A 26440-nucleotide genomic window follows, 5' to 3' on the forward strand; every position below is an offset into this window, starting at 1 on the left:
GCACACACAAATTAAGATAATTTTATTTTGTTTGAATTGATAGATTGAGAGTCTTAATTTCTCTTTAGTTAAACAATTTATTTTGATTTTTTTTAATTTTGTTATATTGAATTAACTAAATAAATTGCTGAATTTAATTATGTTGAATGTCATATGAATTGTATAAACTTTGAATTAATATATTGGTTTGGATTCTGAATTGTTAACATTTTGAATTTAAATAGAACAGTCACAAAATGATCAGCAACAACAACATAATGCTGTACAAGAATTTCACAAGATTTCGAGACGGAGCTTAACCTGAGTCTCGGTTAAGAATGGCGATGATCTACGTTTCAGACTCAGACAGGTTCCTCTCGAGGAAAATCTGACCCGGCTTGAAAATATTTCACTGTGAAGTATGATAAAAATTATAAGGCACAATATACATGTATCTTTTGTTTGAATACTTATAATGGAGGGGGGATATATAGGATGAAATATCATCTTGCGAAAATTTCTAGACAAATTAAAGTATGTAACAAAATCACTGAAGAAGTTGAACTTCAATTCAAAAGGATTCTGATGGAAAACAAAAAAAATAAGATGGAAAAAAATTTGAGGAGGAGTCTTATGGTGGAGAAACACATGCACAAGAAGCTGTATCGCCTAACTCTGTACAAGCTGCTGAGCTATAATAACTACGCAAATTGAAAGTTAATTTAATGAAAGGACTACGCTAGGATCTCAACCGACTTTGAAAAGTGTTTTGGTTAGTAAAGAAATTGTGCACAAGCCTAAGTTGGGACTTGCCAAATGGATCGTTGATGCATGTATTCCTTTCAATGCAATTCAATCACCTTACTTTCAACCTGCATTGGATGGTATTGCTGCAATTGGACCTGATTTCAAGGGACCGTCATATGATGAAATGAGAGTTCATTTGTTGGCCGATCTTAAGAGAGAGTGTTAGTTGCTTGTTGAAAAGTATAGGAGCTCATGGAAAAGCACCGGTTGTACGCTGATGGCAGATGGGTGGACTGATCAAAGGCAATGAACTTTAATTAACTTTCTAGTTTATTGTCCTGCTGGTATGTCATTTGTTAAGACTGCTGATTCTTCTGATGTGATAAAAACTGTCAATGCATTGTTTAATTTGTTTGCTAATGTTATTGAGTGGGTTGGGCCTAGTAACATTGTGCATGTGGTCACTAATAATGCTGCTAATTATGTATCTGCTGAAAAATTTATTTATGAAAAATACCCAAATATATTTTGGTCTCCTTGTGCTGCCTAGTGTATCAATCTTATTTTAAAAGATATTGCAAGTATTTCTCACATAACTGACCTTACTTTACGTGCTTCAAAAGTGACTGTGTTTGTTTACAATCATATGATCTTATTGTCTTGGCTTAGAAAAAGAAAAAGTTAGACAGAAATTGTTTGACCAGGAGTCACACATTTTGCCACTATTTTCATTACTTTGAAAAGTATATATGATCACAAGGAAGATTTGTAGGCATTGATGATGGACAAATATTTCACTTCTCATAAGTTAGCCAAAAGTGCTAATGGAAAGATTGTTAGTTCAATTGTCTTGGATAGTAAGTTTTGGCAAGATTGTGTTACCACTGTGAAAATTATTAGTTCTCTTATTAAGTTGTTGAGGCTTGTTGATGCTGATGAAAAATTCTCTTTGGAAATCGTGTATGAAAGCATGCAAAGAGGCAAAAATGCTATCAAGACAATGTTTAGAAATCGAAAAGCTGCTTATACGTCATACACGAGTATCTTGAAAATGAGGTGGGACAAGCATTTGAAGCGTGATCTCCATGCGGCAGTGTATTTTTTAAATTCAGGCATTTTCTATAGTGAAGGTTTTGTTGAGAAAGCAAATATTTTGAGATCTTTACTTAATTTGTTTGATGTTGAAACACTTTGTGATGACTCAGTTGTCGCAATGCAAGAGATACAACGATATCGAGATTGTAAAAAAAAATTTGGGAGAGAAAGTGCTAAGAGAGCAACATCAAGACTCAAACCTGGTAAGTTATTTCATATCCAAGTTCAGTTTAGTTTAAAAATTTTATATGTTGGGTGATAAACATTAAAAAGTATTTGATTTTTATATTTACGTAGGTGAATGATGGAGGTTATAGGTGGGAGTACTCCTAGTTTGCAAAAAATGACAGTTTGTCTTCTTCATCAAACCTCTTCTTCATCTGGATGTGAGAGGAACTGGAGCCTTTTTGAACAAATCCATTCAAAGAGGAGGAACCGGTTAAAGCATCAAAGACTAAGTGACATTGTTTATGTCACCTATAACCTACGCCTTCAATCTAGGTTGCATCGAAAGAAGAGGAATTATGATTCACTTGACATTCAAAGCATTGACACGGTAGATTTTTTGGTAATGACAGATGAGGATGATCCTAAATTTACTAATGGAGATGTTGAAGGCATTGAAAGTTTAATATACACTGATAATGCTATGCCTTCGTATTCTAATAGTGAGTGACATAACAAACTTTGTTTCCTTCCATAAAAATACATGTAATTAATATTGATTTTTTATTGAGTTTTCTTTCTATTTTATTAGATGGAGGAGACATAGAAGTTGAAGTGGATATGTCTGATGTTGTAATTGAATCCTCAAATACTTCTTTTGGTGGTATTTCTGAAGATGCTGGCTTTGAATTACATGTTTATGATGGAGACATCGGAACACTTAATGATGATTATGACTTCTAATGAGTAGTGTCTTTATTTAGTTGAAGTATTATTTGTTGAATATTGTTTCTTTTGGTTGCAAAACATTATGTTTGTCATTTATGTGCGTTTTGATTTTTTTAGTTATAAACTTTGATATTTAAAGTTGTTTATAACCTTTTAATGATAAATTATGTATTGTTCATTTTGTAAAAATTATTAAATTTTGAATCTTATTAGTTTAAAAATTATTGAATTTAACTTTTTAAAATTATGTATTGAATTTTTTATAATTTTACTCTATATTTAATTAAATCGATTTAACTACGATTCAACTCCGATTAAACTATTAAACTATTAAATTAATTACTTGACCAATTCAATAATCGGTCCGATTTTCACAACCTTATAATTTACCAAATTAAATAAAGTAAGTAGTATATTTATGACGCTAATCGAAAGAAACTAATTCACCAAATGCGTGAAAACCAATGACTGATGAAATTATAGTAAACAAAGCTTTAGCTTCGCATAAAAGACTTTATGTAAATAGCTAATATATGTAGTTTCGATTAGAAAGTTTTACTAGCTTTATATTTTTCCACCAACATATATATATATATATATATATATATATATATATATATATATAATAATAATAATAATAATAATAATTTTGTTAGAAAACCAATTAAAAAAGATAGTCAATTAGAGTTAACTAGTTAAAAAATAAAAAATCTGTTATACAAAAGAAAAAATAATCTTTCACTAATCTATTTTTTAAATTTTCAAACTAAAAACATAAATGATTGACTTGAATTGGTTTAGGTTATAGTTGGTTTTTTAAATTTTTTCTTCTCCAAATTATATTAAGAAAAAGTATGAAGAACCAATATTCTTATTATACAATGTATACAATGGGGATGTAATTGAAATTAAAATTTAATTATGGGTAACAAAGATTTAATTGAAATTAAAATTGAATTATTGTTACAATCATTAATTATGAAGATTTGCTAATTTGAATGGTTAAAAAAATTAGGATTCAGTTTGAGGAAAACATGAACCATGATTATTTCTAGTTGAGCGGCGCCAACAGAAGCAAGAACGCAACCCATCTCAGCTACTATCTCATATTCTCACTGGCTCATGTGTGATCACCTGAAGTCTCTCCCGGAGAAGTCGAGGTTCGCGCCGGTGAACGCCAAGAAGCGCATTCCGAGCGTGTGACTCCTTCTGGAGGCACCGCATCACGTCCTTCCGAACGTGTGACTCCTTTCCTGGTCTATTCGGTTTATTCACCATACAAGATAAAGGAGTAAATAGGGTCTCTCCTTTGATACGTCCATCACCACGTGCTAGTTAGTTGATGGCGTGTAAGGTCGTGCAGTCTCCGTGTCATGTTTCATCATCCATTGCTGACCACAATCCATCGAAACCACTTGAAGAAGTTCCAGACCATTTTGTCGTCCATAGTCAGAAGTCTAATAAGGTGAGAATGGTTTCTTGAATTGATCACCATGGATGCTTATTTATATATGATTTAGATGTTCATCTTTGTATGGAAGATATCATTGCGTTAATTAATCATGAATTAGTAATATGCAAAATTAAACCAGCATGTATAGACAATTTATTTGGTATACTGCACAAGTGGTTAGTTTAGAAATAATCACCTATAATGTTCTTGATGCTTACAGTATAATACTATTAGTGTATTATATTGTTAAATATAATAAAATAAAACTAACTGCATTGGTATTGTTAAGACTTTTCTTGAAAATGTTAACTGAATAGAATAATAAGAGTTATTATTCATGATTAGAATCGGAATACTTGCATGAGTATAAATGATAGATGGCATATGTATTAAAAAGGCTTTTTAGACATCTTTTAGAACTATCATAAATCTTAAAAGGTTCAAAGGATTGACTTTTTTAGTGACACAATCTGCAAAACACTTTGAGCATGAAGAGTATAATGAAGGTGGGAGTTGCAACAGGACAAGACCATTTACAAAAGAAGAAAGACAAGGCTATAACAATGGAGAGCTCTTGGAAGCAATGCATCATGCTCAAGTGGATGAATTTAGAGAAACAGAAAAGGAAACTAGAAAAAAAGGGTTGCATTTTGGTTTGATAGATATAAGTGAAGCAACATCATTGAGGCCTGATGCACATCCTGATAAATATGGCCTTATTTATAATAAGAATGTTAAGGTTGTAAATTGTGTATATTGGTGCTTGCCAGGTGTTATTGACACGTGGAATGAATTTTTGTTCTATAAAATGAAACAAGCAATCAACAAGAGAAGTACTTCAATTTGACTTGCTGTGTATGTTGCTTAATTCAAGTAGTGTTTTTTTTGAAAATAAATGTATGCAACTATTTAACATTATTATATATATATATATCTCCTTGTTCTACTTAATTGTTAATGACTAACCTATTAATTTTGATAATCCAAGTGAAATTATTATTCTTATTATTTATTACATTAATATATTTTTATATGAGACCCTTGAACAGATGTAAGAGCTACTCACTAATTATGCTATCATGTATAAGCATATATTCTCTTATGTGAATCTATCGAAAATGACTATCTATTTTTCTGATGAAAGAAACCATCTAAATACATGGTGAACCGAACATCCAGTATATTATTTCTTTGTACAGGGATATCTCTTTTGTATTTTAAGTTGACATTACTTGAATCTGATAAGTGTTGACTTTATCATCACTGTTCTTGAACTAATATATTGTAATTTGTTTTGAGTATCTGCTACAGTTTACAAGGGTTAAATACCCGAAAACAACTATCCATGTATACAGTTACAGTAAACATCCGATTTCATACATAAATGAACATCCAACACATCTAAGTAAATATAAACATGTAACTACTATCTAAAGTGACTAGCTGCACACCGAATGAAATTAATCAAGCTCCTTATACAACAAAGCATCGGAACTTATCTAGATTAAATTGGTTCATTGAAATTAATCAAGTCTAGTTTCTTGCAACAATTACGAACACACCGGATACCTATATCTTTAGAGAATAAAGTCACCTGTTGCTAACAACAAAAGCATCACACTTGGCATTTGGGTCTTTGAAAAATATCTTCATCTACAATTGCTGACAAATGAATAACTATTGAAATTCTATATCCATGGAGAAAAATATTAAAGGTACTCGAAACCATTTCCAACAGATTCTAACTGCTGCCGAATGAACTTAATAAAGACATGCAGCTACCAGCTTGTTGGCGCTCATGCCGGCAAACCGGAGCACCAAATTCCATATTTTGAGAGGTCTCTAGAGGAACCACCTGCTAAACAACACAAAAAGATGACAACAATTAACTACTTGCATAGTAATGTACTAAATAATCGTGCAAAGTCGGATCAATTTAATAATATACCGGAGCAACATTTAATTTATTCTCTATCTAGTTTATTCATCATATAAATATAGTTAATCTAAATATGCAGGATAAATATTTAGTCAACCATGAATTCATATCTCCTGAATATTTAACAACTATTTTTATAAAGAGTCTAAATAACCACATCTCCATTAGCTAAATTTTATATTATATACTTCACTAATACGATTCCAGTGGAGCTTTGAAATCATTATCACACGCAAATTCTGCACATATTAAATATACATGACATTGAATTATCATATGCGAATTCTTTATCCATATAATCATAAAAAGAATTTAATAAAATCATAGAAGTGGTTGCATGTAGAGTGCTTCTGTTGCATCTACTGAAGCATTTAACATAAAAAAGAGCCCCTACTTTCACTAAGTGGAATGAATAAAAATCATAAACAAATAACCATCCGCTATGCATGCCACCACGTAAATTGCTTACCTTGTTGGATTCCTCACCCTCTTCTACCCAATGACTGGAATCATTGTTATGTGAATTTGATAAATTTTCGTTACTGACGGCCAATGGAACACCACATAGCGGTTGAATGAAATTCAACTCCATTATATTCTTCCGAGGCGTGATGGACGTCTCAAGCCTGACTCCACTTGTAATCCCTCTAACTTGCGAATGCCGACGTCGCAAGGAAGACGCAAGCCGGCTGCGATGGAATGCCTAAAGATAACAAAATTTAAGACAAATGCTGGCCAAACATAGGAATTAAATAAAAGGTTTTCCTTAGACATTTCATCGAGCATATGGTGTGCACAATATGTAAACAGGGATTTTACACTCAATTTAAATAGCAATCAATCCAGAAAAATTTAAGAGCATTGCTTTCAAACCATGGGTCATCAGTGATTTAATCAACAGCATATATATACATTCGAACATGCAAAAGCGATTATCAATCCAAAAATGAACAATAAAACCCACTTACATTGGATGATTATGATTCTAATAGAGGTTATGTTCTTTAAATTTCCGGTGAACTGTACGTTGGCGAGCAGGTGGGGGTTTTTTCCCTGGTCGGCTGCTCTGATGGTAGGAGATGAAAGCGCCCACGCGAGGAGAACTCGGCTGCTGTACGATTCGTGGCTAACGGCTGCTTGAGGACGTTCCCGATGGTCGGCGCCGCGCCCAGCTGCTCCGTTGAAGGGAAGGCGGGATGATCAGGACCAAGAGGGCGCCATTATTGATACCAACGATAAGGATTAATGGGTTGATGGGTGACCTTCCTCGATTGCAAAACGAAATCGGGTGTGAGTTAGGATTGAGAGGGTTTGGGTTATGCGCCGTTACTGTAGTGTTCAAAGATAGGAAGGATTGGGATGTGGGGGGTGGGAAAAAGAGACGAGACAAAAGGCTTAAGTGATATGGAAAAAAAGTATAATTACAAGAAATTGGGTAGTATATTAAAGTAAACAGGCAAAATAGGATTAGAATTATTAGTGGGTTAATTTTTTCTATTAATATTAATTGGACCTAATAAATGACTTATTATATAAATTATATATATATTTCATTGTCTCCCTAAGGATGCTCTTATATTAATTGTGTAGGTCATGTTAATGTTGTTCTTTGATTGGTTTTCACTCCACATTCTTCTTTTATATGATTTATTTATTGATTGATTTATATAGGGAGAGGGATGTAAATTTAAATCTAGCTTATACAAAGATATGTGAAGTCATGTATGTCCATGCGAAGATGTTCAAGTGCTGTGGTCAATATTGGTTGAGTGTGGGGCCACCACTACTTCTTCCTTGCCCTCTAAATAAATAATGATTCTCTCATTTAATTACCTTGCATACAACAAGAAGATTATATGTAGATATATACAAAAATATATTAATACAATTTCCCATCATGTACATATTTCTCGTTGCCTTTGTTATTGTGTTTATTGAAGAGAGAAGCAGCTTGCATTGAGAGTTACACGAACTAAATTATCATTGACCCTATACTCGAACTTAATGGCTCCGACTTCACTTAAATTTCTTTCCACGCTCCAATAAGAATCTTCACCGTCATTAATTCATTAATAATAATAACTATTGCAAGAGTTATCAAAAGAGAGGATCAAGACAATAATGCATGTGGGACCATGAGTGTCAAAAATTGCTCAAACCCTTGCAAACACACACGTTCTTGAGCTCGTATATATGAAAAGAGAATCTGAGCCACATGCAATAGCAACACATATTGTTGACAATCACATCCACTCCTAATTTGTTTTTCATGAATGCATCTGTATATAAGAGTGGGAACCAATGCAAAGTACAGAGTGAAAGAAGTGAGGTTAACGATAAGATTAAAAGAAAGTAGACGTATTAAAAAAAAATTAAACTCTCTTGATAATTATTTTAAAAGACAACGAAATTCTTAATAAAAAAATATATAATTCGATTTCTAAAATTTGTTTTATCGGATTATTAGTCCTGTGATAATGTTTTTATTTTTTGATTTTTTTTGCACAAGAACTAATCAGTCCCATAAAAATAAAATTTAAGAATCGGGTTGAGTATTTTTTTTTTTGTTAAAAACCTCATAATCCTTTCGAAGTAATTGTTAAGGACTGAGTTCACTATTATTTTTTTGTACATTAAGAGGAGAGTACACTCTTTATATAAAATTATTACTACTTTTATTTTTCTAGTATTCTATTCAATTTGTTCTTGCTTTGGGATTGAAAGGTAATCAAGCCGAATTGGTTACGGCTAGATCAGGAGATGGGTAATTCAGTCATTTTAATTTTTATAGGCTTGCTTGCTTATTTATTTTCTATGGGTAAGTAAGCGTCTAGACTTTTCTTTTGTTAAGAAACAGAACTTACGAGTAGAAACGCAAAATTTACACAAATAATATATGAAAAAATTACTAAATTTTTTATTAAAGAAATGTGTTATAATATTTAGTAATTAAAATAAATTAATTAAAAATAATCAAAATTTATTTTATTTAGTATTTATTAATTATTATAATAATTAATGAATGATAAATAAAATAAATTTTAATTTTTTTTGTCACATTAACATTACCAATTCTAAAATTGGATAACCATTTTATCTTAACTAAATCTCTAATAAACTACAAAGCAGTAATTTATGATATTCCACCCAAAAATAACTCCTAATTATATCCGAAATACCAAATTAATCCATGTTCCTTCTATTTCTCTTTTCTTTTCAACTCTTTTGGTATATGGCTGGATTTTAATTTCCATTATAATATTGGAAAATGCTCACAACATGAGTGGTTAATTAGATTGGTTTATTGTAACAAGTCGATAATTTTGGAGGTAAAAGAATAAGATAATCTTTACATTTTTTGAACTTACTCAAGTTTCGAATTCTTGTACAACACTTGATGAGATTCGAATTTTTGTACAACACTTTATGAGACACCTAAGTCTTTCATTTGGATTTAAGTCTTGGCTGCACGATAATATCCCATTTAATGAATATAAATCTGTAATTTCATTTTTTTGGGTTTAGGTCAACGCCGGTTTTCCAAAAACAAATGAAAAATGAATACTTACTATAAAAACAAAAATGAATATAAATAGTACTTGAATAAAGGACAATAATAATATTGAATGAAATTTTAAAGACCATTTATTATAATTTTTTGTCAAAGTAATTGATGGGAGCATTCAATGGGAATATTAAGTGCTCATTATTTATTTATTATTATACAAGAAAATATAAAAAAATTAACTTTTAATTAGTTACTATTAGTTAATTTTAGAATTTGAATTTATAATTTAAAATTTTTAGATTAAAAATTTATGATTTAAGATTTAAATTTAAGATAAATAAAATAATTTTTTAAAAAATTATTGATATTGATTAAAAAATTATTATCTAGCATTACCCTCTTATTATTGTTAGTATATGGCATATAAAAGTATATTATCTAGCATTACCCTGGGAGAATTTTTTATTCATATTAATTTGTATATCATTTAAAATGATAATAAGATTCTAAAATCTTTTAAAAATTAAATCATCAAAGGGTTTTATAAATTTACCTAATTAAGAATGATTATAGATGTCAAAAATTTTGACATAGAATTTTTTATTTTTATTTATTTTATACTGATTTTTTTATAAATATAGTCATGCAAATTTTTTTTATTATGTCATTAAACTTTATTCTTATCCCAAAAGTTTATAATGATAAAAAGAGACACAAAATAATTATATTTTTAAAATTTATATAAAAATATAATTGTTATTAATCAATTGTGTATTTAAATTATTTTTTAATTAACAAATAAAAGAAACACATATTTGTTTGTTAAAAAATATTTATATCAACATAGTATTTATTATAAAAGATGTAGACATAGCGAAATTGTGTTTGAAATAAAGAGATAAGGGTTTATTATTTAATTGAATTGTACATTTAAAATTATACTATATTTTTTTAGTTAGTGACTTCGGAATTAATAGAATTTTAATCTATAACCAAAACAATTTTGGTGTTGAAATAATAGCCGTATTAAAATTTAGAGAACAAGTATGAATGAGTTAACACTAATACTAAATGTCATTGTATTTATTGTTTATTAAAAAATAAAATAAAAAAAGAGAAAACCATTAATATAAAAGAGAGCGAGACAATAGAGAAAATAATGGAAAAATTAAAAGGATAAATCAAACTAACACATCACAAAAATATAATGGATGTAGACTTAGTAAAATTGTGTTTAAAATAAGGAGGCAAGGATTTATTATTTAATTGAATTATACATTTAAAATTATAATATTTTTTTTAATGACTTCAAAATTAATAGAATTTCAATCTATAATCAAAATAATTTAGGTGTTGAAATAATAGTCATTTTAAAATTTAGAGAATAAATATGAATGAATAAGTTAACACTAATATTAGATGTCATTGAATTTATTGTTTATAAAAAAATAAAATAAAAGAAAACAGACAAACGACAGAAAACAGACACATCGCCTAGCCCAAAAACACAAGTGGATAGGTTTGATGCAGAATATACTCGAAAAAATTGATAAATAAAATAATTTTTTAAGATAAATAAAATAATTTTTTAAAAAATTATTGATATTGATTAAAAAATTATTATCTAGCATTACCCTGTTATTATTGTTAGTATATGGCATATAAAAGTATATTATCTAGCATTACCCTGGCAGAATTTTTTATTCATATTAATTTGTATATCATTTAAAATGATAATAAGATTCTAAAATCTTTTAAAAATTAAATCATCAAAGGGTTTTATAAATCTATCTATTTTATTTTATTATTATATAAAAATCGGATGTCTGCACTTAATGAAAAAGCTGATGTGGCATGTTTCGGAGAATGTTTCCTAATTTAATTATTTTAACTCACTGAATACAATTTATTGCACTAACTTAATTATACCAACTAATTAATTTGATTAGATATTTAAATATTTCTTTTCTTAATATAATTTATTATAATTTATATTACTTAATTAATTATACTACATTAATTATAATTCGTTATATTAGTGAATTAGTCTTTTTATTTATAAAGTTTAAAATAAAATAAATAAATTGTTATTTATTCTAATTAAATTTTTTTATATACTATATATGAATTAACGTCTATTCTATTATATAAAAATCGCATTTCTATACTTAATGATAGAGCTGACGTGTCATGCTTTTGAGAGTATTTCTCGATTTATTTCTTTTAACTCATTAAATATAATTTATTATGAGATTAATTATATCAACTAATTGATTTGATTAGATATTTAAATATTACATAGTTATTATAATTTATATCAATTTATTTTAATAGTATTTTCTAATATATTTCTTTTAATATTCTGGTAGTATTTTTTAATTTATTAAATCAAATTAGGTATAAATTATGTATATTAATTAATTGATTTGATTAAATTATTAATAATTAAAATAATAAATTTATAAATAAAATACACAATTGAGATATTTTTAACTAATAATTAAATCCAATTAAATTATATGTATTGTGTCAAATTCAAATCATGTGAATTAAATACTAAACTAAAATATGATCATTTCTTGCTTATTAAAATTAAATGCATTAAATACAAATTAATATTTTTAGATAATCATGATTTTCTGGTCTTCTATATATAGACAGTCAAACAAAATGATAAGAATCATCATTTTTATCGCTCTTGCAATTTCAACTCTTCTTTTCTCTTTTTTTTTTCTTTATATAAAATTTCTTTTATGGATAAATGAGAAGGTATGGATGAATAATGTTTCGTTGATTATGTGTTTATAACTCGAAAATGTCTCAATTTAAGCATTACCGTTGCTGATGGAATTGGATGACAATGTGCTCGGCATACTTGCGGTTTAAGAAATCAGGTCATGTGCTCGAGGTGCACCGATGCAAATTTTTGGAGTTGCCGACTGCCGCTGAATTCATTGTATAGCTGGAGCAAATTATGATATAGTGAAAAAATGTTTATGCATACATGCATGTTATTCTTTTTTATATATGTATCCCTCTATTTTTATAATTCACATCTTTATATATTAGATTCTTTTTGATATTATTTAAATTTGATATTTTTTATTTTTACGCTTCTAATCATTTTTTGTCTTAATATTTTGTCCTCATCAATTTCTATATTTTATTTTAGGTTAACTTTGTAGTTCAAATATAATCATTTATGTCATTATTGAATGTTATGAAATTGACCTGATATAACAATAAATAATTCAAAAAAGGTATTTTTTTGGAACAATTCACCTAAATTTAAATTGTTATGTTAAACAGATGATGATAAATATTTTTGTATTAAATCTCTTATAAAAGAAACTTATAAAAATGTTATGTTATATTGATATAATTTGATTATATATCTTTTTTATCTCCAATCTAAATTATTTGAATTGGCATACTATTTATTTTTAAATTTAATTAAATATCTAAATATCTTATAATTTAATATAATTTAATTTATATAAATACATAATTTTTAATATTTATGTAATAAATTATAGAGATATTTTTGCAAGTTATAATTTTTTATCTGTATATTTAACTTTTAATAAAGTTTTTTATTTATTAATATATTAATTCTATTATTTGAGTATCAATAATGCGTTAGGAATTTTTCATTGTATAAGCTACTTCGAGAAAAAAATGATAAAATTTGATTTATAAAAATTTAAAATTGAGCGTTTACTATGATTAAGTTCAAAATTTAATTTATTTTTTATATTATATAAATATTAAATTCTTTGATTAAACACTTATTTGTTTATAATATGATATTATATATAATTTTTATATTAGCAATTAAATTTCAATTGCTACACAAAAATAATATATTTTAGGTAATTATACATTTTTTTATTTTAAAAATCATTATATATTTTTAAAATTATTTAATTATGTTTATTCTTTTAAAAGGATTGCTATTATTAGAGAACAACTAATATTTATAATAGTCTAAAATTGAAAAAAATAAAAAATAAAAGATATTAATATTCTGAATTTTCGAAGTATAAATCTTAAAATAAATATATATGATTATGATTAATGGTTATAATTGGAGTTTTTATTTTATTCTAATTTTTTTCAGAACATATTTACCTTATTTAAGTTTTATTTTTTTATTGATTGCTTTTTTTTTCAGTATACTTAACTATCATTAGTTTATATCAATTAAAATTTATACCTTGAATAAAATAGTTATGCGTCTAAAAAAATGAACAAAAAATATTTTTATTTTTAGAAAAAATTTATGTTGTTTTAGCTTTTTTTACATTACATATTATATTTTTACTATATTTATAAGGGAGTTTTTATTCAAATTAAGAAATTTTTTTAGTTATTTTTATTTCTTTTAGTTTTAAATATTATTTTCTATTATAACAAAAAAAGTAAAAATAACAATAATTACTCACATAATTAAAATAGATATCTTAATATATACATGATTCTATGTATACCAAGAATTATTATATATAATAAATAATTATTTATTTTTTATAATTACTATTTATAAAATTTATTACATAATTTTCTCCTCTTAATATCAATATTTAATGAAATATTATTTATATTATTTAACATACAAAACAAATATCTTAAGTCATCATGTAGAACAACAAATGTAATAATGCAAATACTTACTTGCTTATTTATTTTATTTATCTATTCTATTATATAAAAATTGGGTCTCTGTACTTAATGATGGAGCTAGCGTAGCATGCTCCAGAGTGTTTTCCGATTTAATTATTTTAACTCATTCAATATAAATTATTACAATGACTTAATTATATCAACTAATTGATTTGATTGGATATTTAATATTAATATAATTATTATAATTTATATTACTTAATTAATTAGACTACGTTAATTGTAATTCATTGTATCAGTGAATTAGTTTTTTCATTTATGAAGTCTAAAATAAAATAAATAATTTATTATTTATTCTAATTAAATTCATTAAATTGGATGACGCATAGCAACGCACATGGCGGCAGAGCAAATACGACAATGGTAGTGACTGAGCAGGTGGAATAACGGCGACGAGATGGAAGTTGCAAGTTCTTTTCTACTGCATTCGAAAGCAAGTCAAGCAATATTCTACTCTTCTGGGGTTTTGGGAGTGAGATCACAGAATTGAGGACAAGAAAAGTTAGGTGACTATTTGGTTTTTCAAGATTTTTTTTCTCTTTTGTTCTAGATTTCTAAATACCTAAGAGCACCATGTTAAAAATTGTATATCCTTTATTTCTTTCTTTTTTTAATGTAGATGAATATAAAATAGATTAGGAATTGTCTACGAAAAAGTTAAATTAAGTTAGAGAAATATATTATTATTATTATTATTATTATTATTATTATTATTATTATTATTATTATTATTATTATTATTATTATTATTGAATAAATTAAAAAACATCATTATCCTTGAATTTAACTCTATCTATTATGCAAAATCTCTATTTATATAATTTATTTTTCATTATATTTAGATTACATCTCATTAATAATTATAGATAAATTTTTTTTATTAATTGCATTTTAAGTTTTGAATTATATGTCAGAACTAATTTTTTATTTAAAGTTAATGTAAAAAAAAAAATTCACATCAAGTTATCTAGACTCTAGAGTCATTAATAAGTTTTTGGACCAATAAGATGTTATTAATAATCTTCTCTAAAAATTTAAGTTACATAAATATAATTAGATAATTTTAATAAGAATAATATTATGCATTTAAATTTATCTATTCTATTATATAAAAATCGAATTTTTGTTCTTAATGATGAAGCTGACGTAGCATGCTTCTGAGAATGTTTTCCGATTTATTTCTTTTAACTCATTAATTATAAGTTATTACGATAAATTAACTATATCAACTAATTAATTTGATTAAATATTTAAATATTATATAATTTATTGTAATTTATATCAATTTTATTTGGTAGTATTTTCTAATTTATTTATTTTAATATTCTGTTAGTATTTTTAATTTATTTCTTTTAATTTATTAACCCAAATTTATTGTGTATACTCATTAATTAATTTGATTAATTTATTAGTCATTAAAATAATAAATCTATAAATAAAATAGGCAACTGAGATTTTTTTAACTAATAATTAAATCAAATCAAATTAAATCATATATATTGAGCTAAATTCAAATCATGTGAATTATGGACTAAATTAAAATAAAATAATTTCTGACTTATTCAGTACACCTTTTGTATTTATGAATAAATTGTTGTCTACTTCAATATATGAAAGTTTTATGAATTTTTTATTGCGTAATTGACTTTAACACAAATAAATTAATTTATAAAAATTTAAACTTGAATGCTTGCTATGATTAAACTCAAACTTTAATTTATTTTGTCATATTATTATATAAATATTAAATTCTTTGATTAAACACTTATTTGATTACGAAATGATATTATATATATTACTTTATATTGACAATTAAATTTCAGTTACTATACAAATATTATATTTTAGGTAATTGTATATTTTTTTGTTATGTTAAATTTTTTTATATAATTTTAAGACCATTTAGTTATGTTTATTTTTTCAAAAGTATTGTCATTATTGGAGAGTAATTAATGTTGGTGATAGTATAAAATTAAAAAATAAAAATACAAAATATTAATATACTGTCTTTACGAAGTATAAATCTTGAAGTAAATATATGTAATTATAATTAACGATCATAATTAAAAGTCTTTATTTTATTTCAATTTGTTCAGGACATGTTATTTTAAATTTTATTTTTTTATTAATTAGTATTTTTTGTACATTTAATTATCATTAATTTATATAAATCAAAATGTATAACTTAAAAAGATAGATATGTGTCTAAAAAATAAAAAAATATTTTTTATTAATAAAAAATTTATATCACTTTAGTTTTTTTTCTTTTTTGGGGCATCATATCTTACATTTTTACCATAAGTTAGAGGTAATTTATTAAATATAAATTAGATTTACTACTTATTACCCTAATTTGAATTTATTAAATTCGATTTATATGGAAATATAAATGGAGACAACTAGGTAATGTTATTGGGTTTAGGAGATTCAGATAATTTTAGGGTGACTTTGGTTTATCAACGTAAATTAGCCTAATATGTGATATTAGTTATTGTTATATATAATAGAATAGATGACATATTTATGCATTGTTTAAATTAAAAGAATTTGTAGAGAAATAACATGCTGGAGAAAAAAATGGATGGAAAAATCAATTTTTCATTATTTGGTTCAACAAAAAAATTTAATGAAAAACATAAAAGTGTATATAGAGCTTACGTAAATTTTTTCTTTTCAAAGTTGCGAAGAAAACTGATTCAAAAGTGCAAACATGGATAAAAATACAGAGTTATCATTTGAATTATAATTTATATATAATATATAAAAACATTAATATAATTTTTCTCTATTATAATTTTTTCTTTTCTTACTTTTCCTTCTATTCAAGCAAAAGAAATTTTTTCTTCTATTTTCTTTTCATTCATTGTTTTTCATTTAAACAGCACAAAAAATATACTTTCTTTCCATTTTCTTTCCTCTTATTTTTTATCTTATATCCAAACAATAGTTTAGTGTTTATTCATTTATCTTTTATTAATATATTGTTATAATAAGGATACATGTAACTTTATAAAAATGATATAACTTAAACTTTGATTATTTGAAAATTTATTGAGTGGCTAGAATAACTCCACGTCACGAACCAATGAATGCTAGCAATAAGGATGATAACAAAAATAGCCGAAACGGGTATTTGCAGGGATTACTCGCATTTTGGAGCTAGATGGGGACTCCTGAAATCCTCACGACCTGCCACACGAAAATGGATGGAGACTAGGAGTGGCAAACGGGTCAAAACATGTCGAGCTGGTCGCATAACCCACCAAAAAATGCGGATTGGGCTGAAAATTTATAACCACCAAACTTAAAAACCCCGCCTACCTTGCACCGCCTAATCCACGGGATTTTGCAGACTTCGGCGGGACGGGGCAGGCTTTCTTACTGGGCCAAGCTTTTATTTCGGTAGAGTCATTTTTTTACAAATTTTTATGATGTTATTGATCTACAAGAGGATGGAGATGATAATTGAAAAAGTTTTAAGTTATATTTTGGATTATGCTTTATGTTTGATGAATAAATTACCCTTTGTACCCATGAAAGATACAGATGCTGACAAATGTACCCATATAAGAATAAAACGACAATTATAAATATAACTATGGAAGATGGCCTCTGTGTGCCAAGAGTACCCAGACGTTGGGTACGCAATTGGTCCGTTAGGGTACTCTTGGCACACGGAAGCCATCCTCCGTGGTTACAATTATCATTTTATTCTTATATGGGTACATTTGTCCGCGTTTATATCTTTCATGGGTACAAACGGTAATTTATTATATGTTTGATTGATTATAAACTTAAAGATGTTTAATTATATATTTTGGATAATATTTTTTTGCTTTGTAAAATGATAGTTTTATTATTTTGTTTCAAAAAATTAATTTATAATTATATTTATTACATATTTATAATTATAAAGACGTTAATGTGCGTGAATTTAAAAATTATAATTTTTTATGTTTTTAGAAATTATAAATTTATTAAAATTATTGTGAAATTATATATATTGTTTAATATTTAATGGTTTATAAAAAAAAAAAGATCCCGCCAGCCTACCATTAGACGCGGGGGAAAAATTCAAGACCGTCTTAGTAGGCAGGGCGGGCTTTTGGCGAGATTGGGCGGACTTTTCCATTTGTCTCCTAATAGGGGCACGGACATAAGTACCCGCCCCATGAAACCTATTAAATATACGTAAATATAAAATTATTAATTTATCATAATTTATATATACATAAATCCATTTCTTGAATTTAATAACCCTAATTTCTGCCTCCAATTCAAATTTTTTCTTTTTTCTTCCAGACTCATTCTCAGCATTGATCCTCTCTCTCTAACTCACTTTCTCTACCTCTCATCAAATCCATCACTACGTCGCTCAGTATCGTTCTAAAAAATTATGTTATGTTATTATGTTGGATTATCTTTTTATGTTTTCTCCTTTTGAAATGTTATTTTTCAAAACGAATATGTTATAAATTGTGTTGAATTACATTGAATTGATTATTTTATGATTTATTATATTATGTCTTTTTGTGTTAATTTTTTAAAAAATTTTCAAAAAATATTCGTAGATATCCGAAGAGATCTACGTTCTCTGATGGGTAATTAAATAGGAACTTACAATGACGAAGAAAGAACAGGGACATTTTTTTTTAAATAGAAATGAGAGATGGAAAGTGGGTTTCTTACGCTCCTCATTACCATATCTAACTAGGAACGGAGATCCAATTTGAGCCGATTTAAGAGGGGACGCGTAGACTTTATTTGCGTTGGGCCTTTAAGGTAATGAACCTAAGTCAGATTTGGGATCCTAACAATAGATTTTAGTTGATCTTGCTTGCATTGAGATCTTACTAGACCCAAATATATCTTAAATTAATATTTTAAGTCATTGTTATAGCAAATACTATACTATTTAATATTATAACACTTAGTATATGTAAAAGTTAGATATATTTTGCAAGACATTTTTTAATTCAAATTAAAAAAATTAATTATCGCTTTTTTTTAGTTTTAAATATTATTTTATAATGTAACAAAAAAGTAAAAATAATAATAATCACTCACATAATTAAAATAGAGAATCTTAATAAATATATATATATGACACTATATATATTAAGAATTATTATATATGATATATAATTTTTTTCTTTTCTGTAATGACTATTTATATAATTTATTGAACAATTTTAATTTTTCATCTTAACATTTAATAAATTTAACATACAAAATAAATAACTTAAGTTATCATATAGGACAATAAGTATAATAGTGCAAATATTTATTTATTTATTAGTAGTAAAAAAATATGTAAATAGTATAAATTGACATTTTTTTAGTATAAAAGTAATAATAAAGATTATTAATTAAGTTAATTACATAATTAAAAAATTATGAAGAATTTTTTAAATAATAATAAAAAATAAGATTACTATTTTCACATATTACAAAGTTTATAAAAAAATTTTGAATAATAAATCAATTCTCAATAGATTATACATTAATTCTGTCAAAACAAAATAAATAATCAATACATTGGATATTATTATTTACGTACTAATATATATATATATATATATATATATATATATATATATATATATATATATATATATTATAGATTATTAAGTTTATAATTAATTTTTAATCTAATTTTTTGTAATTAAAATTTAAATGATTGAAATTATTAAATGATGAATATTTTGCATCTAACCAATTTATTTTTTATTAAAATTAAAAAAATGATGAGTTGTTAATCAATTCTAAATTTAAATTTAAATTTGAGTAAGAAAATAAAAAAATATTTTAAATTTGATCTCACTAACCAAAATTAATTTTAAGATTAGAAATTACTTTGTACATCATATATATTGTAAGATAGTATGTTCATTTGCTATTTTTTAATGGTAAATATTGTCAAATAAAATAGTATAAGAAATTAGAAGAAAATGTATTTACAAGTTTAGAAAATATTAATTTATTTTTCAATAGAATAAATTATATATTGAATAACAAAAGTTGTTATCGGTTTTTTTTCACACTAACTAATACTCAACGATGGTGTTTCGATACACCATATTACCAAAAAAATTAATCGATCTAATAACTTTTGTAATGACATAAGTTTATGAATTTGAAAATTTAAAAATTATTTCATAAAATATGAAGTTTTAACAAGTAACAATGTTGATCATATTGTTTTGATTTCAAGAATGAATACGATAGTAATAAATAAAATTGTCTCAAGTAAATTTTAACAAAGACAAAAATTCATAAGTATTTCTATTAATAAAAAATTAATCTATTTTAAAGACAAATACAATTTTTTTCTATGGATTTCCTAACTTGGCAAGTCGAGAATTAATCCACCACATATTGATGCTCTATTTATTAAGGGTGTGTCGCTAACTAATGGATTGTGATACACATAAGGCGAGATTCGAACTCCAAATACTTGCTTAAGCGGATAAATGAGATGATTATTCAATAAATTTAAATTGATTAAAATAAACATTAATTATTTTTAATATTTTTAAGCTGTAAAATATTTATAATAATAATTATTATGTGTATTTTTATTTAAATTTTAATAAAAAAATTTATATAATTTTATGTATTATTCCGTGTAAGACACGGGAACATACACTAGTTTTAGTTTACCTAATTAAGAATGATTATAGATATCAAGAATTTTGGCATAGAATTTTTTTTATTTTTATTTATTTTATACTGATTTTTTTATAAATATAGTCATACAATTTTTTTTATTATGTCATTAAACTTTATTTTTATCCCAAAAGCTTATAATGATAAATAAGACACAGAAATAGTTATATTTTTAAAATCTATATAAAAATACAGTTGTTATTAATCAATTGTGTATTTAAATTATTTTTTAATTAACAAATAAAAGAAACACATATTTGTTTGTTAAAAAATATTTATATCAAAATAGTATTTATTATAAAAGATGTAAACATAGCGAAATTGTGTTTGAAATAAAGAGATAAGGGTTTATTATTTAATTGAATTGTACATTCAAAATTATACTATATTTTTTTAGTTAGTGACTTCAGAATTAATAGAATTTCAATTTATAACCAAAACAATTTTGATGTTAAAATAATAGTCGTATTAAAATTTAGAGAATAAGTATGAATGAATGAGTTAACACTAATACTAAATGTCATTGTATTTATTGTTTATGAAAAAATAAAATAAAAGAAAAAAGAGAAAACTATTAATATAAAAGAGAGCGAGACAATAGAGAAAATAATGAAAAAATTAAAAGGATAAATCAAGCTAACACATCACAAAAATATAACAGATGTAGACTTAGTAAAATTGTGTTTAAAATAAGGAGACAAGGGTTTATTATTTAATTGAATTATACATTTAAAATTATAATATTTTTTAATGACTTCAAAATTAATAGAATTTCAATCTATAATCAAAATAATTTAGGTGTTGAAATAATAGTCATTTTAAAATTTAGAGAACAAATATGAATGAATGAGTTAACACTAACAATAAATGTCATTGAATTTATTGTTTATGAAAAATAAAACAAGAGAAAACAGGCAAACGGCAGAAAACAGGCACATCGCCTAGCCCAAAAGCACAAGTGGGTAGGTTTGATGCAGAATATGCTCAGAAAAAATTGATATCAATGTTTGTTCGTGAGGAGCTTCCTTTTCGATTCGTAGAAAGTCAAGGTTTTAAAGAATATTCGGCGGCCTTGCAACCAGGATTCAATACCCTTTCACGTTTTACATTGGGCACGTGACATCTTAGTGCTCCATGAAACAAAGAAGGTTCAACTTCAAAAATACTTTTCTAATTACGGAGGAAGAGTTTGTCTTATAACTGATAACTGGAGTTCGTGTCAGAATATGGCGTATATGTATTTGATTTCCCATTTCATCGATGTGGACTAGATGTTACGAAAGAAAATACTAAATTTTTGCCAAGTCACCGGCCACACGGGAGAGATTATGGCTTAAAATGTTGAAACTTGCTTGAATAGCTGGAAGTTGAACAAGATCTTGAATTTGACAGTTGATAATGCATCGTCTAACGATGTAGGAATTATGTATTTACAAAGAAGACTCAATTCTTGGAAGAGTTCAGTTTTGAATGGAGAGTAGCTCCATATGCGGTGTTGTGTGCATATTTTAAATCTGATTATGAAGGATGGATTGAAGGAGATTGATGATTCGGTCGCCAAAATTTGAGATGCTGTGAAGTATGTCAGATCTTCAAATTCAAGATTAACTAGGTTTAAGGCATGTATTGCATAAGAGAATATTTTACATAAGACTCTTGTTTGCCTAGATGTTGAAATGTGATGGAACTCTACGTACTTAATGTTAGTAGCAGCCTTAAAGTATTAGAAGGCATTTGAGCTATTAGAGATGCAAGATAAAAAATTTGATGAAGAATTAAACAAGGGAAGAGGGGTACCTTCAATTTAAGATTGGGATTATGCTAAGTCTGTCTTATCGTTTTTAGAGATATTTTACCATGCTACACTTCGCATCTCTGGATTCTCTTATGTCATTAGTAACTTATACATGAAAGAAGTGTTTGCTCTTGGAAGGAGGATTCAACAATATCGTGATGATGATGATTTGAGCATAAGTCTTATGGCAAGTAAGATGAAAACAAAATACAACAAGTACTGGAGAAATGCAAAAACTATTAACATGTTATTATTAATTGCCGTGGTTCTAGATCCCTGCCATATGTTAGATTATGTTGAGTGGTGCCTAGTTAATTCTTTTGGTGCGAAAGTAGGCGGTGAATTGTCTTCTTGTCTTCATTCACTTTCTGATTTATATCAAGGTGCAAATGATATTTACGATATGGGGTTATATCATCGATCAACCGGTCACAAATCCAATCTTAAATCTGAGCTTGATCGTTATTTGAATGAAGACCGTAAGCCAGATGATAAGCCTTTGGATATTCTAGGATGATGGAAGGCTAACTCAAATCAGTTTTTCGTCCTAGCAAATATGGCACGGGACATATTGGCTATACCAGTTTCAACAGTAGCTTCCGAGTCTGCTTTTAGTATAGGGGGAAGAATCATCGATCAATACCGTAGCTCATTGACTCCTAAGATGGTAGAAGCCCTTGTATGTACCGAAGATTGGCTTAAAGGAGACTTTTTCTCTTCTCTTGCACCTGAAAATTTCGAAAAGCTTGAAAAGGTCGAGCAAGGTAAATTGAATAAAATTAATTATGTAGATTCAAATGATGAATAAAATTAATTAAATTATTCTGTTAGTCTTTATAATTTTTTTAAATTTATAATTATATATAGTTTTTATTTTGTGCAGATTTAATTTTATCAGAGGATATTACTTGTTCAGTGGGTCCAGGTTTAATTGCGCTTAAAAATGACTAGAAAGTCTTGATCGTTTATGTTTTCTTTAGTTATGTTCTAAACACTTAGGTGGTAAAGATATTAGACTTGCTTTTTCATATATGATTAGACTTGCCTATGTTTATGTTTATGTTTATGTTGGTTTGTTTGAGGCACAACTTATGGCAATTGTAATGTCATTTTTGGACGGGGATATTGGTGTCAACAATTATAGCAGTTGAAATGTCATTTTTTAGTCTCAATGGGATTATATTCACAGTGAATTTTTTGTATAATTTTGGGATGCTGTTGGAATTTTGCATGGTTTCTTTGGCTTAGGAGAAAATTTCTATCATTGAAGAGGCCTTTTGAAGTGCCATTGGGAATGAAGGGTTTGATCCTAATGTGCCTTATACCTTCTTTGTTTTTGGAGTATGTGATAAGTGTTGCCACCTAAAGTTTAGAAAATTAATTACTATTTATAATGGAAGAGATTTCATTTTTTACAAATGTTACTTGTATTATTTAAAAAGAAAAAAATTAATTTTTAGATTAAAAATTAATTTAAAAAAGGTAAAAATTGGGGTTTTTTGTGTAAAAAATAGTTTTTAGGTGTAAAAATCAAATTTTTAGTATAAAAACCAGTTTTTTGTGTAAAAATCAAATTTTTAGTATAAAAATAAGTTTTTTGATGTAAAAGCCAACTTTTCTATATAAAAATCAGTTATTTTTTAAAATCGATTTTTATTTTAAAAAACAATTTTGAATTTTACTAACCGGTTAATAACTAGTTTTATAATGTAAAACCAATTTGGTTAATAACTAAGACTATATTTTTGGTTAACCAAAAAATTGGTTTGGTTTTTGGATTAACCAAACCATGAACACCCTTACCACACAGAGCTTTACGCTTAAGTCGTAAAACAGAGATAGTGTGGTATTACGACCTCTAAAATAAAATATATACATATAATAGCAGAAAGAATATAATACACTAGGATTCTTGAAAAACAGGTCAAACAAAATTCACAAAATAAAAGTGCAACCCTCAGGAAACAAGATAACTTGCGTGCGAAGAAATATTAAAATGATAGGTATAACTAAACAGAAAGTGGGAATAGAGGGCCAAAAGTACAAAAGTACAAAATAACAAGCTTCTAATTTAGCCTGCAAAGCTAAGGCTGACCGGAGAATATATATATATATATATATATATATATATATATATATATATATATATATATATATATATATATATATACATACATACATACATACATACATATCCCAAAACCCAAAATACATTGCCAAAAATTCTAACTCTCCATAAACCTCTAAGAGGAGTAAAATAAACAAGTTATTCAAAGAGAAAGTTAAGTACATATATACATAACTGTACATCGAAATAAAACCCAGAAACTACTTCGCTTCAGAAGTTCAGACGTCTAGCGAGGTGTCTCTCGACCTACATCTGAAAAATAACAACACAGTATGGGGTGAGAACCGGAGGTTCTCAGCATGGTAAAGGTGCCACGCACATAGTATATAAGGTCCTTGAAAATGCCAGAGACAATCCTAGAACGCCGACACTCAGATTATAAAGCTTAAAATACTAAACAGAAACCATAAAAAGGGTGGTTATCTAAGGAGTTCTAAGTCTAGCTTAAACTTAAACTTATTACTAAGCCCCTTTCACCTTTCCTTCGTTCCTCCATCCCCAGTGAGTTTATAACGACAGAAAAACAAACAATTACAAGCACAGATAGGAGACAAGTAGTGCAAGTAACAGATATAGCAAATAACATAATATATTCAGTTAGGCATTTCCAAATAATGCATAGCAAACAAAGCAAACATAATGCACATGATGAATGCCTGTCCTATGACTGATGAGGCTCATCTGTCGGTTATCAAGTCAACCCGACAAGTTGCTAAACCCTATGCATAGCTTTTTCTCAAATATATAAAATTGCTCAATGGGGTCAACCTTCCCAGAAATTTAGAGTGCCCAGTTACATCTTACGTCGTAGGGTCAACAGAGTATCGAGTCTCGACGTGGAACACATGGTGACAAGCCACGGTACTTTACCCAAGGAAACTCGTATCTCAAATCAATTGAGTGTATAATGCCAAATAATATTCATAATAATTGTAATATTTGCATAATCATATTATATAAGCCATGGTATCATATATATACACTCCAAATATACTCATTTCTGTATTTACTTCATCACTTTTTCTACTTTACTTCGTCTCCAAGTTGCCTCAATTCCCTATATCCATCTTACTACTAGAGCTAATACTATGATTTGAGGCTAAAAGGATGAAAATAATAGTTTAGAAGTTTGAAATTTGCCTTAAAAATACAAAGTCCATTTTTGCTGGAACAGGTGCCACGTGTAAGCGTGGGCGTATGCAACCCCTTAAAAATCAATGTTCACGTACACAACCATTGCTTGCATATGCAAGCAGCCAAACCTAAAGAGTTTGGTCATGTCGCGTGCAATGGTTGCGTACGCAAGCTGTGCAGAATCAGCAAAATACTTAATGCTACAGAATTTTCAGTTTTACCCTCCAAACTTCTGACGCGCATAACTTTTTCGATTTGAAATATTTTTCATCCGTTCTTCAAACAACGTAAACTTTACAAACCCAATTTTTATATAAAATAAATTTGAAATTATTTGGGTATTTGAAAGCCAAGTTATGCTTCACCGAATTTTGGCCAAAAATCAATTTTACACAAAAAGCTTCAAACCTCAATTT

The 26440-nt window shown here is 26.7% G+C and overlaps 1 protein-coding gene and 1 long non-coding RNA gene across 2 annotated transcripts; one reads left to right on the forward strand and one right to left on the reverse strand.

Annotated features, from left to right (window-relative positions):
• Positions 1–317: 317 nt before the first annotated feature.
• On the forward strand, positions 318–2730 carry LOC140173619 (uncharacterized). Its single transcript, XM_072198112.1, has 6 exons — positions 318–349; positions 712–947; positions 1056–1210; positions 1535–2024; positions 2172–2489; positions 2579–2730. The coding sequence occupies exons 1-6, from the start codon at positions 318–320 to the stop codon at positions 2728–2730; spliced, it is 1383 nt and encodes a 460-aa protein (XP_072054213.1).
• Positions 2731–5633: 2903 nt separating this feature from the next.
• On the reverse strand, positions 5634–7595 carry LOC114924172 (uncharacterized). The gene is made up of 3 exons (XR_003810962.2): positions 7076–7595; positions 6577–6810; positions 5634–6023 (listed from the first exon to the last, which is right to left on the reverse strand). It is a non-coding gene; the product is annotated as an uncharacterized lncRNA (long non-coding RNA).
• Between the last annotated feature and the right edge of the window lie 18845 nt (positions 7596–26440).

Source organism: Arachis hypogaea, chromosome 6 (genome assembly GCF_003086295.3).
Source record: "Arachis hypogaea cultivar Tifrunner chromosome 6, arahy.Tifrunner.gnm2.J5K5, whole genome shotgun sequence".
Classification (NCBI taxonomy): domain Eukaryota; kingdom Viridiplantae; phylum Streptophyta; class Magnoliopsida; order Fabales; family Fabaceae; genus Arachis; species Arachis hypogaea.